This window comes from Penicillium verhagenii (genome assembly GCF_028828195.1).
Source record: "Penicillium verhagenii strain IBT 33310 chromosome Unknown utg000002l_segment0_segment0, whole genome shotgun sequence".
NCBI lineage: Eukaryota > Fungi > Ascomycota > Eurotiomycetes > Eurotiales > Aspergillaceae > Penicillium > Penicillium verhagenii.
The window spans coordinates 197,532-211,179 of record NW_026643166.1 but is presented as its reverse complement, the minus strand read 5'-3'; the positions used below and the strand labels follow the sequence as shown (position 1 = coordinate 211,179).

At 46.8% G+C, this 13,648-nt stretch overlaps 7 protein-coding genes across 7 annotated transcripts; 4 read left to right on the top strand and 3 right to left on the bottom strand.

Moving 5' to 3' along the window:
* Positions 1-674: 674 nt before the first annotated feature.
* Positions 675-2,732, bottom strand: N7466_000077 (uncharacterized protein; the record flags this gene model as incomplete). The annotated part of the gene is made up of 5 exons (XM_057159475.1): positions 675-1,547; positions 1,603-1,913; positions 1,967-2,330; positions 2,391-2,565; positions 2,632-2,732. The coding sequence occupies 5 exons, from the start codon at positions 2,730-2,732 to the stop codon at positions 675-677; spliced, it is 1,824 nt and encodes a 607-aa protein (XP_057025723.1).
* Positions 2,733-2,877: 145 nt separating this feature from the next.
* N7466_000076 (lung carbonyl reductase) lies at positions 2,878-3,856 on the bottom strand (the record flags this gene model as incomplete). Its single annotated transcript, XM_057159474.1, has 5 exons — positions 2,878-3,036; positions 3,103-3,159; positions 3,213-3,573; positions 3,625-3,800; positions 3,848-3,856. The coding sequence occupies 5 exons, from the start codon at positions 3,854-3,856 to the stop codon at positions 2,878-2,880; spliced, it is 762 nt and encodes a 253-aa protein (XP_057025722.1).
* A 287-nt stretch (positions 3,857-4,143) lies between these two features.
* On the top strand, positions 4,144-5,736 carry N7466_000075 (uncharacterized protein; the record flags this gene model as incomplete). The annotated part of the gene is made up of 5 exons (XM_057159473.1): positions 4,144-4,849; positions 4,910-5,048; positions 5,104-5,250; positions 5,299-5,626; positions 5,680-5,736. 5 exons carry the CDS (start codon positions 4,144-4,146, stop codon positions 5,734-5,736), a joined length of 1,377 nt encoding a protein of 458 aa, XP_057025721.1.
* Positions 5,737-6,539: 803 nt separating this feature from the next.
* N7466_000074 (aromatic ring-hydroxylating oxygenase subunit alpha) lies at positions 6,540-7,894 on the top strand (the record flags this gene model as incomplete). Its single annotated transcript, XM_057159472.1, has 3 exons — positions 6,540-7,339; positions 7,395-7,620; positions 7,697-7,894. The coding sequence occupies 3 exons, from the start codon at positions 6,540-6,542 to the stop codon at positions 7,892-7,894; spliced, it is 1,224 nt and encodes a 407-aa protein (XP_057025720.1).
* Positions 7,895-8,087: 193 nt separating this feature from the next.
* On the bottom strand, positions 8,088-9,567 carry N7466_000073 (uncharacterized protein; the record flags this gene model as incomplete). Its single annotated transcript, XM_057159471.1, has 4 exons — positions 8,088-8,230; positions 8,301-8,445; positions 8,515-9,471; positions 9,532-9,567. The coding sequence occupies 4 exons, from the start codon at positions 9,565-9,567 to the stop codon at positions 8,088-8,090; spliced, it is 1,281 nt and encodes a 426-aa protein (XP_057025719.1).
* A 535-nt stretch (positions 9,568-10,102) lies between these two features.
* N7466_000072 (CoA-acylating methylmalonate-semialdehyde dehydrogenase) lies at positions 10,103-11,735 on the top strand (the record flags this gene model as incomplete). The annotated part of the gene is made up of 2 exons (XM_057159470.1): positions 10,103-10,628; positions 10,681-11,735. 2 exons carry the CDS (start codon positions 10,103-10,105, stop codon positions 11,733-11,735), a joined length of 1,581 nt encoding a protein of 526 aa, XP_057025718.1.
* A 913-nt stretch (positions 11,736-12,648) lies between these two features.
* Positions 12,649-13,617, top strand: N7466_000071 (uncharacterized protein; the record flags this gene model as incomplete). Its single annotated transcript, XM_057159469.1, has 4 exons — positions 12,649-12,875; positions 12,915-12,949; positions 13,299-13,503; positions 13,563-13,617. 4 exons carry the CDS (start codon positions 12,649-12,651, stop codon positions 13,615-13,617), a joined length of 522 nt encoding a protein of 173 aa, XP_057025717.1.
* Between the last annotated feature and the right edge of the window lie 31 nt (positions 13,618-13,648).

The following is a 13,648-nucleotide window of genomic DNA, read 5'->3' as shown; positions in this document are numbered from 1 at the left end:
ATTAAATACTTTTAAATATCTGATCGAGGGGCACTTAGAATCCCATTATTGACGATTCGCGAAAGTGGGATAATAGTGGGATGTGCATGCCTCGTGCATTATCGTGCTCGATTCCAAGGTTGGTGGTTAACCCCCACCATTCATCATAGCGCTAACTTCTAAGTGGGCTGTATCACTGAAGCCCCCACTCTCGCCATATGAAGCTGGCTTAGACTGAGGTCATCTTGGAAGAAACTAGAATATTCGCCAAAAAGCATCATGCATACCCTGAGTAGCTCATCGGTTTCTTCATAATCCGTAGTCCGGTTTCCAGTTGGTAGAACATTTGAATGGTTGTCATGTCTTCATCCACGTATAAATGGTATGAATAATGAGGTTTGGGTGGCGTTAAGACAGTCTAAGAACCAACCAGAAACATTCTAGAGCTCTATACAGGGCAAAAATCGTCGCTGTGACTCGAAGAGTATTTGATGCAGTCATCAATTTCGTGGGAACTTGCCTAGTCTTAGCTTTGAAAAGCGAGAGTTGAATCTACATTTTTTGTCGCCCAAAAATAACGGTTCTTCTATGTTGGGATCCCAGTGCTGTCTTGCTCGAGGAAGCTTGACATTACATGCCGACTATTAAATATCCATAATACATTGACTTTGCACCGGCTCTTTTTTTATTCCAAATTACAACATAAATGCGAAGTAATCTTCTACCGATTGTCCTGCCTGAACTGCCTCTTCAAGCCCCCATCTTTCAATGCTTCCACAATATCCATCCGGACGTATAATAGCTATGCCAACCTTTTCACCTTCCAGGCTTCCAAACCACGTATTTTTTGCATTCTTATCAAGGTATAGTGTCCATCGACTGTCCTGCAAAACCTGTGGCAGGTCTGCAATCTCAAAGTCCGACCTGGCCGCCTGAGTCACCATCGCACATGTAAACATATCCGACACAGTAGTGTATCTTTGAGGCGAGATGAACTCATCTACCGGGGCCAATCCGCGATTTCTCTTGATGTACGACTGCCTGGCCCCCAGAGCCAGCTTTCCAAATCCATCTGGATTGGCCAAAATACCGCAAAAAAGATTCAAGAACCCCAAGGATGCCTTCACATCAGGGACAAACAGGTATATGCGGAACTGACCCAACAAAGGGATATCAAGTTGGATATCCACCGGATTTGCATCGATATAACGCGTTACCTGGGCCGGAAGCTGTAGCCCCCCTGGCTGAAGAGGAGAAAAAGATGCACTGCCCGTAGCATGACTTAAAGGACCAGTAGAGTATTCAGCCCCCACGCCAGAGATGAATCGAATATTATCGTTGAAATTCTTCGCCAGCGCAACTTCTCCTTGCTCGAATGCATTGCAATGCTCTGCGTCAAAGTCGATCAAATCATTGGCGATCTTGCGTCGCTCTTCTTCGTAGGTAAACAATAAAGACGGCTTAGCTAGCCCACGAATCACAAGGTTGAGTTTCCATGCGAGGTTGAAACTGTCGTGCATGCTCGTGTTGGCTCCTTGGGCTGCTAAAGCTGAGTGGCAATGGCCGGCCTGGTTTTTGCTGTCAGTATTTTATAATCCCAGGGTGAATTAGATGGCCTCTTACATCTCCAGCAATAAAGATGCGGGCCTCAGGATCCATGAAGTGTTTCGCTACTCTTTGTCCGACCACATAATTCCCGAACCATTCGACTGTCTTCCATTCAAGGTTGAAAGGGTGCATTGCCTCCTTTGCTCGTTGCATAACATACTCTTTGGTTGCTTTGGATTTTTCGAATCGCTCTCCATCGGTCGCGCTTAGCTCAACATATAGCCGTGTCATATTGCGCTCTCGCGGAATCCAGAGAATAGACCCGGCAGTATGGGAGCGGACTGCTACTTTGCTCCATAGATCAGGGAAGTCGGTATCGATGACACCTACAAAATGTTTAGTATGTCTAAGACGAACGAGATTTCTCATTCAAACTCACCGTCTAGCACACCCCATGATGCGTTGGTCATTTCACCCTCCAGCTCAGCGTCGGGAATGAAAGATCGCACTTTTGATCGTGCGCCATCACATCCGATCAGGTATTCAGCGCGGATTGTTTTGTTGGTGTTAGTTGAGAGATCTTCATACGTGACCTCCAACTGTCCTGATCCTGTTGTCGAACAAGATGAGAAGCGGGCATTTCGAGTCACGAAAACATCCCTCATCTCCATATCATCTATCAAAATCTCTTCGATCATTCCTTGGTGAGCCAAAAGAATATAAGGATCGGATGCTCCGACAAGATGCTCGGGGTAGTGTGTTTGACGACCCGTTCGCCGGAGTGGCTCGTCTGCTGTGGATTGCTGAAAACTTGATTAGCGTACTGTGTCGTTCCATCAAACATACAATCAAGAGAGACACACCCAGAATGAAATATCATATACGCGCGCGGCATTTTTCAGCAGGGGCTCTGCCAGGCGCATCTGTTTGAAAGTCTCGATGGTCTTTGGCTGCATGCCATCTGCCTTGCCTGTGGACGTTTTGTCGGGGCGATCATCGAGAATGACGACGTCAATCCCAAAGCGAGCGAGATTGGACCTTTGAAGGAGAAAAAAAAGATCAGCAATAATTCATAAAATGACATTGGAAATCGAGGTCACCTACGCGAGCATCAAGCCCGATGGCCCAGCGCCAACTACAACAACTGCAGCCGTATCCACTGGTCCGCCAAAGCTGTATCCTTCATGGTCTGCACCGGGAGCCATGTTTTTGAGTCTTTTGGTAGTTGATTGATCATGAACTGAGCTTCTCTTCATTTTAGGGGTTATGAAATATAAGTCGGCTTTGGAAATGCGGAGAAGGTACAATCCCACCCCCCCCCCCCCCCCCCACTCTTGACATATATCTTAGCTACCAGCGGGTCACTCCCCCATCCACAATGATATCCTGCCCCGTCATGTATGCACTCGCGTCACTAGCCAGAAACACGCACGCCCCCATTATATCCTCCGGCTCGGCGATCCGCCCGTTCATCGTTTCCGTTTTCCAGCCCTCGAGAAGATGGGGGAACTATTCAATGTTCCATGGCGATTAGCTTAGTTCAAGATGGGGGGTTGGGAGATTGTCAAGACGTACAGATTCGGTCATTTTAGTTCGTACGTAGCCTGGGGATATCGAGTTCACCCGAATATTCTGGATGGAATTAGCTGACAATTTGGTTTCTCATGAGCATTAATCCTACTCACGTATTCGGCCAGCTCTTTCGCGATCGCGGGACACATGGACCGAACTGCGCCCTTTGTACCACAGTATGCACTGCACAACTGGCTGCGTACGGCAATGTGGCTCGCCATACTGGCTACCAGAACAATGCTACCATGTTTTGTCCCATTCGCGATCATTTGCCTGGCCGCCAACTGAGCCGTGAAGTATAGTCCGAGTACGTTGATCGACAGGAGGTCTTGGTGGTCTTTGAAGGTGAATTCGAGGAATGGGAGGTGACGATTAATCCCAGCGCAAGGAACACAAATATCGAGGGCGTTATCAAAGTCGCTTTGGAATTGCTCAAATCCACTTTGAAGGGATTCCTCGGAGGAAACGTCCACTCTTCTTAGATTAGCTATGACGTAGATTGAATTCCTGTATGGTGTTACTCACTTGTAATAAGCCGTTTTCACAGAGAGTTCTTTTTCGATCAAGGCGAATTCTTCATCGGGTGGGATAACGTCGAAGATTGCGATGTTCGCGCCGGCTTCTGCCAGTCCACGCGCAAAAGCCAAGCCGCACCCTCGAGCACCTCCCGTCACTAGTGCAGTACGTCCTTGGAGAGAAAACTGAATAGTCAGATGTGTTACCAAAGAAAATTGTAATAAGAGCTTACCTTTGACATGATTGAAGTTCAATATTTCCGTAATAATGAATGAGGAGGATTTGAATGGGCTGTGTCTTTTTTGAACCCCTCAAATATACTATTGGTCTGTAGATATCGGATATCTGTGTGTGTACAGGGATCTAACCCCCATCTTTGTCGCAGCAAGCTCCGCGTGGAGCCCAAATGGACAGGATGGATCTTAAATACCCCATCTATACATTGGAAACTTTGAGACAAAAACAACAAAAAACATCAGCATTCCGAGATTGAATATCTGCCCATAATCATAACCATTCATATTCATCATGGCTCCTCGCATTCACATCAAGCAACAAGAAACCCGTTCTGAGTCCTGTCAGCTACAGATCCTGGTAGTGGGCGCAGGCCTCGCAGGACTAGGCTCAGCCATTAGCTGTGCCCTGGCTGGACACAAAGTCCATATCCTCGAATCAACCAGCGAGATCAAGGAAGTCGGTGCAGGGATCCAAGTACTCCCTAATAGCTCACGGGTCCTCCAACACTGGGGCTTGGAAAATGCCCTCACACCGCATATGACATTTCCACGCGTGTGCAACTTTATCGGATGGAAAGGAAACCATATTTCCGCTTTGGATTTTCACGAATCGGAAAAGGGATATCCGGGAACTTGGTATCGGGATTTTCATCGCGCTGATTTGCAGCGGTGTCTTGTAAATCGGGCGCTGGAGTTGGGCGTGAAAATGACCTGCAGTGCCCGGATCATAAATGTTCGCGTAGCGGATGATGGTGCGGTGGCTACGGCTGTTGCTGCGGATGGAAGGGAATGGGAGGGAGATCTGGTGCTTGGGGCGGATGGTGTGTTTGGGAAGTTGACTGAGGAGCTGCTTGGGCGGGAGGATCCTCCGGTTAAGACAGGCGATCTTGCTTATCGTCTTCTTTTGTCGACAGAGGAGATGCGCAAGGATCCTGAGCTGGCTCCTTTTGTGAATGATCCGCAAGTTAATTATTGGCTTGGTCCTGATGCTCATGCAGGTATGTCTCTCTGTTATCCCCCCATTTCCCTATTTTAAGAACTGAATTTTGACTTTATAGTGAATTACGTGCTTCGCGGGGGTGATCTTTTCAACATGGTTCTTCTCGTGCCAGACGATATACCTGAAGAGTCTCTTGCCTCTACAATTGAAGGAAATGTGGAGGAGATGTGCTCATTATTTGAGGGTTGGGATCCAAGGTTGGTACTGCTAATTATCATCTCTTTGAAAAACAGTCGGATCTAACTTGAACAGGATTCAAAAACTGCTCAAGCTGTGTCAATCAGTACAAAAGTGGCGCCTATGTATTCGCTTCGGAGACTTCAACTGGGCTCACACATCTGGAGCATGGGTGATGCTGGGTGATGCAGTTCATGCAACCTTACCATATTTAGCATCGGGGTATGTTTACTTACTCATTTCAAAGAATGTTCGCTAACAATGATGCAGAGCTGGCATGGCCTTCGAAGACGGTGCTGTTCTCGGGGAATGTCTCTCTCGACTTCCCAACAACCCTCATATTAAGAAGAATTCCCCGGAGTTCTTGCAGGCCAAGAGACACGCTTTGCAGGTCTTTCAAGAATGCCGCAAGCAACGAACGAAAATGGTGGTCGAGCGAGGTAATTTACAGCAGTATCTATACCACCTCCACGATGGAAAAGAGCAAGAAGAGAGAGATTTCAAAATGCAGATGACGCCGACACCAGAAGGAGAGGCTTTGGCTTGGAGAGATCCTGGTCTTGCCCCAAAGCTTTTGGGATATGATCATATCGCAGACGTAAGTTCTTCTTTTAATCCCACTATTTGAATTGAGCTAATTGTGAGACCTAGGTCGATCGCTATTGGAGCCATTCATCAAGCACTGATAGACTCGAGTCTCGACTGTAGATAGTATGTGGATTTGGGGTCTTGGAAAGTTTCCAAGGTTGAGAACGTTAGATATGCAAGCAGCAAAAAATACTACACATGAACCACTGTTTTGGCCAAGCCAGGGATCTGAAGGCTATATTAGATATATTAGATCTATTTCTGGAACCAATGAATTGATCTGGTCTAGTTTCTAGTTCTGGCTTTTGGAAGAAAAGTCATCGCCTATAGCCTAGTAAGCCCTTCGGGGCATTTTGAACATTTGAATAATCCAAACATTTGAAGTTGGAAGATCTCCGGAGAGCTGATCAGAAGCCCTGCATGATTACGTCAACGTATAGATAAATAAGAATTCTGTCCAATATATGAAGCCAAGTAAAGGTAAATCCACACATGTGCATCCTTACAAGTATGTACTGTACTGGACATATCATTTCGCTAGATTAAATTTCTCAGGTCATATGGATTCAATCCATCGAGCCTTTGGATGTCAAGTATCAAATCAAAACATGCTAATATCCCGGCATATTATTTTTTAGCTCAAGAACATCAAGCATGAATCAGGCGCATATCATACCCCCATTCTTGACAGCGCTAGGTAACTATCCGAGTCTCGGAAATCTTTACGGAAGCTTATCAATTTCCATCTGTCAAGTTCCCCCGCTCCCCATTCTTGATAACAAGCTGTTGGATAGATTCCCCGCACCTGCGATAGATGGTAGGGTATATACATGTCTAGTTGTCGGAATGAAGGAAAATAGAAAACGATGTGGTCTAACAATTAGGAAGTGAGCTTGCAAGACTACAATTGATCACACTCCAACATGTGGCGAATGCTCAACTGGTCCTCAAAAGCCCCAGAGAAACAGCCTCCCAGAGGCCTCCCCGCATCATGGTATCGCTCGGAAGCAATTTACCAACTAGAGAGACGGGCTATTTTCTCCAAAAGATGGATTCTACTCACTCATTCCAGCCGCTTCACCAAAACAGGTGACTTCCTCTCATTCACGGTCGCCAATCTATCTTTCTTCCTGATACAAGACCGCGATGGAAACATCAACGGCTTCCACAACATATGCCGACATCGTGCATTCCCCGTTGTACAGACTCAATCCGGGTCTACTTCGATATTAAGCTGCAAATACCACGGATGGTCCTACGGCCTTAAAGGGAATCTCGCAAAAGCTCCCCGATTCGAGACCGTTCCGGAATTCGACAAAAGTCAACAGGGGCTCCTTCCCATACACGTCCATAAAGATAAATCAGGATTTTTGTGGGTGAATCTACAAGCTGGAGATACCGACGTCAAGTGGGAGGAGGAATTCCAGAAAATCGACGAACAACCGAGGATGCAAGATTTTGATTTCGGGGGAGAATATACTTTCGATCATTACTGGGAGATGGATGTCAAGGCCAACTGGAAGGGCTTGATCGAGAATTACAACGAGTGCTATCACTGTGCGACCTCTCATCCACTGATTAGTGGCGTCTCGGACTTGCCTCGATATCGTGTTGAGCCTAAGGCTGGGTATATGGAACACCACATCTTTAATAAGGAGAACATTGATACCCAATTTCGGAGGGCCATTACTTATTTTTTTCCAACTACGTCGATTACTGTCACGTAAGTGCGCCGCCTGGATATTTGTGGATTTCAGAGCTAATGAAGCAGAAAATAGAGATAAATTCTTTTACATTCAACGTATGGTTCCTTTAACTGCCACGACAAGTAGAGTCGAAAATGAAGTCTATCGGCATCGAGATGCCACGGATGAGGAGTTCGAGAATATCAATGCGTTTTACAGACAAGTTTTGGACGAAGACAAGGAGCTTTGTGAGGGGACACAGGATAATCTGAATGGTGGGGTTTTTATCAATGGCGAGCTTCATCCGAGCAAAGAAAAGGTAAGGCCCTTGTGCGGACTACTTGAACATTTGAGAATAAATGGATTCTTTTTGGGAACTGACAGGCATGCTGCAGGGACCAATCCACTTTCAGAATAGTGTACGGGACATGGTTATGGAGCATCGGAAACAAGAAGAGAACCGAGGTCAGGAAATTTGGCCTGCTGTCCCCAAGCTCCCTGAAGGAGTGAGTACGAAACTAGCCGAGGAGGAGCTGTTTTGTTCAAAGCTAGAAGCGGCCAGTTGTGTAAGCAGACCTGATCTTGCCTGGTAGTCGGGGTCTCGGACCAACATTGAAGCTTGAATTGATCAGGTGTGGATCTCAAATTCTGGAGTCGCTACGATATTGACCAACCTTGGGATTCGTGGATGGGAAACATGTGTACCTAGGAAAGAGCCAAGTTCAAGGATTTGCTCCGCTAATTATGAAATGTTTATTAAGAAAATGCTAGGCAATGTATATCTATTCAGTGAGCAACATCTTCCCAGTTTTGCCATCCCCGACCCTTCACCTGCGCAAGTTCGCTATCAGTGTACTTTTTCCCGGTGGTGAAATATCCAGCGTTAATCTTTGCATCGATTTCGACCCGTGAATCCGAGGGAATCATATCTATCATATAAATCAGCAAAGAGGAAAGGAGGAAAATGAAACCAGTTCCGAGGATTTGAGATCGACTTACGATCCGGAATAGGAATTCTCTCCAATATGGGAATTCCTGACTCCACAATTGCATCATGTTTCATGTTCGACATTGAAAGCATGCGGTCGATCTTCTGGATGCCCAGCCAGTGAAGAATATCAGGCATCAGAGCTTGGAAGCGCATCTTTTGAGTCATTAGTCTTTTGATCTTGGGTTTTCTCCGAATGAAAAAAAAAAAAAAAATTTGACTTACATCTCTAACACCCGCGATGTTCTCAGTACGAGCAAAGTACTTGTCGGCAGTATCACCGCCACGCTTGCGAGCATTATAAACCAAATACTTCACAACCTCACCGAGGGCACGACCTTCCTTGCGGAAATAGATCGCGATACCCGATCCGCCATTTTGAGCTTCCTTGATGGCTTCCTCAATTCCAAAGGCCAGGTAAGGCCGGCATGTGCAAATGTCGGATTGGAAAACATCCGATCCGTTACACTCGTCGTGGATTCGGAGAGCAAGTTTCACACTTGGGTCGGATACTTTCTCGGGGGCACCAAAGATATAGACAGTCAGACCGCCGATGGGTGGTAAGAAAACCTTGATGTCCGGTCGAGTGATTAATTCGGGGAAACTTCCTCCGCACTGCTCAAACAGCGTACGACGGAGAGTCCCTTCATCGATTCCAAATCGCTCAGCCACACCTGGGAGATACCATACGGGCTCCACTGCTGCTTTTGTTACGCGTACGTCGCCTTCTTTGCTGATCACGATCTCGCCATCAACCTGCAATCGGCCTTCTCGGATAGAGTCGGTGATCTCGGCTAGGCGCATCGTGGCTCGCGTCACGGCAATAGTTGGGCGCACATCTAGACCATCATCCAAGTGCTTCTTGAAATGCTTCACGGTGTCATGGCCATATGGATCCATCGCGACAATCTTTTTCTTATCTCCCCATGCGGCTTGGGGTGGGAAATCGAAGATAGGCTCAGTGTTTTCAAAGCTCGGCTTGAAATCGGGAGGAAGATCGCCGGCGGCAATTGCCAATGCGTTATAGATTGAGTAACTTCCACCATGCGCTCCGATTGCATTTCGGTGGGTAATTGTCTTCTTATTCCGTGAAACTAGAACGGGTCCTCGTTCCTGGGGATTCATTTTGCCCCATTCTAAAGGGATGGGATTGACCACACTTTGGCCGGGGTATGTTGTTAACTGTTCACCTTGTTAGATAATGGATTCAAGACAACAAAGTTTTAACAGTGCCGAACTGACAATAATACGCTCGCCATCTCGAGAGTCTTTAGTCATTGTGGCGTTTTTAAAATATTGACGGCCAAAGGAGGGATGACGGATAGAACGAAATGGATTGATGGGACTTCTTCATACTGGCTCCACGGGTGTTTTATAGACTTCATTGTATTCCAGTATTCCAGGGGTGATGATGGAGACTTAATCTTCACAAGCATCATGGGACTTGTTCGATAACCCGATAACCCGATAAGACGATAAAGACCTAACAGACGATAAGATAAAGCCCTTATCCTCATCCAACCCAACCTTATCGTGTTATCGGAGCTGTGGGGAAACCATATCGAAGATTGGGCAATACAGTTATCGTGTAGACTAAGTAAAGGGGAGGAATCGGGGATGCTCCACTGTAAAGTAGTACAGGTGTCATTCACTCCAACACTGATCCCCCCGCTTTCTCGGGAAGAAGCTCCTTTTTGGAGATGGTCAGCTGATCGTTGTTGAAAAATAATCCCCCGCTATTTGACATTTGAACATTTGGAGGTCTCTTTGGATTGACAAAAAAAACCCCCGACAAAAGCAACAGAGTGAAGAAATGGCTCAATCCCCCGCAAAAGAAATTGTGCTAGGCACATCTGCCACCGTCTTTCCCAATTCTCACGAAAAGATAACTGAGCCCAAGGATACGCCGTACTTCGTTGAAAATGAGTTTCGGTTTTCAACCACGACGGATTTCATCGATGTCCACGATCCCGCGACAAACAACCTGGTGTCCCGGGTCCCGAAGATGACCACAACCGAGCTAGAAGATACGGTCACAGCTGCGGAGAATGCGTTCCCAGTGTGGTCAAATATGTCTACAATCGCCAGGCAGCAGGTCATGTTCCGCTATGTTGCTCTTATTCGAGAGCATTGGGACCGACTTGCAGCCGTGATTACACTCGAGCAAGGCAAGACCGTTGCTGATGCGAAGGGCGATGTATTGCGTGGTTTGCAGGTGGCAGAAGCTGCCTGTGCAGGCCCAGAATACATGAAGGGAGAAGTTCTCGAAGTCGCCAAAGATATGGAGACCAGGACGTATCGGGAGCCGCTTGGCGTAGTTGCCGTCATCTGTCCATTCAGTGAGTGTGATACTTCTCATTGATCCAATAATTTTTCTAACATTTTATGTAGATTTCCCTGCTATGATCCCACTATGGTGCATTCCGATCGCCACGATCACCGGAAATACAGTCGTGTTAAAGCCCTCTGAGAGAGCACCAGGTGCAGCAATGATTCTTATGGAGCTGGCAGAAAAAGCGGGGTTCCCCAAGGGAGTCATCAATGTGGTCCATGGCGCACACGATACCGTGAACTTCCTACTTGATGCTCCTGCTGTCAAGGCGATCAGCTTTGTCGGAAGTAACAAGGCTGGCGAGTATATATTTGCCAAGGGGTCTGCGAACGGCAAGCGAGTGCAAGCAAACCTTGGAGCAAAGAATCATGCCGTGGTGTTGCCTGATTCGGACAAAGACTCTACCCTGGATGCTATCATAGCTGCAGCATTTGGAGCTGCCGGTCAGCGCTGCATGGCTCTATCTGCAGTGGTATTCGTCGGAGAGACACAGTCCTGGCTTCCTGAACTGGTTGAGCGGGCCAAGGCCCTGAACATGAATGGTGGATTTGAATCCGAAGCCGATCTCGGTCCAGTGGTCACACCGCAAAGTAAGACTAGGATCGAAAGTCTGGTTGCCAGCGCGGAGACTGAAGGGGCGAAGATCCTCTGTGACGGACGTGGAATCAAACCCTCGAAATATCCGAATGGAAACTGGGTCGCTCCAACTATTATCAGCGAGGTCACTCCATCCATGCAGTGCTACACCGAGGAAGTTTTTGGTCCCGTCTTGGTTTGTCTCCAGGTTGATTCCCTTGATCAGGCTATTGAGCTTGTTAATGAGAACCCCTACGGTAATGGCACGGCTATCTTCACATCATCGGGCATTTCCGCTGAGCGATTCCGGAAGAATATTCAGGCTGGACAAGTGGGTGTTAATGTCCCTATTCCTGTGCCACTCCCCATGTTTTCTTTCACCGGAAATAAGAAAAGTGTCGCTGGAGGGGGTGCCAATACCTTTTATGGACGGCCAGGTGTCAACTTTTATACACAGTTGAAGACTGTTACTTCGAAATGGGCAGGCCGTGATAGCCAGCCTGTCAAAGCTACACTTTCCATGCCTACTCATAGCTGAGAGCTGGCTGAATAAGATCAGATGACTGTCTAAGTCAGGCAGGAATTAGTAGATACCAATGAAATCTCCAAGACTTGGCAATTCAAATGTCCGATAGTTCAACCATGTGTTATTTGTCTCTTTCAATGTATACACGACGGGTTTACAAGCCGTGGATCAATTGAACAAACGTCTTCCAGTCTCAATGCCACGCACTGTGACGGACATGTAATCATTATGTTGTAGGCCAATTTTAAGGCGCGGGTCGGCTCATCGAATTTCAAAACCCGGGTGTAGCACTATTCAAAGACAGGCGATGTGGCAGGAAGTAAACTTAACACCAACCAGCTATATACACACTCTTCCTTAATCTCTCTCTCTCTCTCTCTCTCTCTCTCTCTCTCTCGCTCATGAGTTTTGTTTCCCAAAGCTGATCCTCAGGGCAGATACTGTGACTAAAATAATCCTCCAGCTGCACATATAGGTTCACTAGTTTCAATTCAAGAGCGGGTGAGGCAAAGTAAACTCACCCGCTTTTCCTTCCTCCAACTTCCCCCCAACTTCAAAGTACCCACAGTGACCCACCCTCGACGCCTATCAAAGCTGTTGCTTATCGCTCCCCAAAACAAAGCTCTTATCGGCTATCTTATCGCATATCGGAATGCATTCCAAGTCTATCGCATCTGGTGATTAGATTCCCTGGGATCCGCAATACCAGGGTTTTTCCATTGTAGTCTATGCTCAAAAGAATGAGGGGAAATAGAGATGGGTCACCAAGTAATTGGGTCGCGTGATGTTTTTATAGAGGTAGTCGCCGTGCCTCAGTTCGTTTGACTCAGTTTGGCTCGCAGAGTGTTCCTTTGCCACCTCCAACTATTCAAACATTGAAAGTCTTACGTTAACACAACTCTTACACGAACACAAGAACTACAACATGACTGCCACTGACAAGAATGGTTCTTTCGCGACTGACTCCAGTCATTCGGGAGCTTCTGATCCCCGGGTCACTCTTTTGCCTCAAGGCAATCATCTACTGAGTCTAATGACCATACTTCGAGATTCGAACACAGACGTCGCCAATTTTGCAGAAGTGACGGAAAGAGTTGGTGATCAACTCATCAGTGCAGGTGTGTATCTTGACGTTGTTACTTCAGAGACGGAGTGATATAGTTTCAAGTTTTCTAATGGTCTGCGGTATAGCACTCGATTTACTTCCGTCCGAGGTCACGAAAGTTGTTAGTCCCACAGGAGTCGAATATCAAGGAACTCGAGAGACCAGAGAAGTCTGTGGCGTGAGCATTCTTCGAGCGGGCGCGAGTCTGGAAAATTCCATGCGCCGTGGATACACGTAAGTTCTTCGTGTCGTTGGCAAGCCGCCGGAATCGAGACTCGAGACTGACCTCCGTCATTGTCAGTGGTCCCCTGAGTTTTGGGAAAGTTTTAATTCAAAGAGACGAGTCGACGTGTCTTCCGACGCTTTACTATTCCAAGTTCCCCGCGGGAATTGCTTCTAAGAGTATGATTTCCACGAGTTTCTCTCGTTATCATTTGACTCCTCCCAGCTTTTTACTCATCTCTTAATAGCCGTCTTGATTCTTGAACCAATGCTAGCTACCGGGGGCTCAGCATGTGTGGCTATCGACACAATTAAAGCGAACGGCGTCGCCGAAGAGAATATTGTCTTTGTTAACATATTGGCTTCGCAGCGTGGAATCAGGATATTGCTGGATCGATTTCCTTCCATTCGACTGGTTACTGCGGCCATAGATAACGAGCTTACACCATCGAAGTAAGATCAATACTTCTACCGTTTTATTCTAATGCACGTTCTTTGCTAACACGTTGCAGTCATATCAGTCCGGGACTAGGCGATTTCGGTGATCGATTTTATGGAACTCATTAACTATCATTATCATCTAAATTCAATATCATTC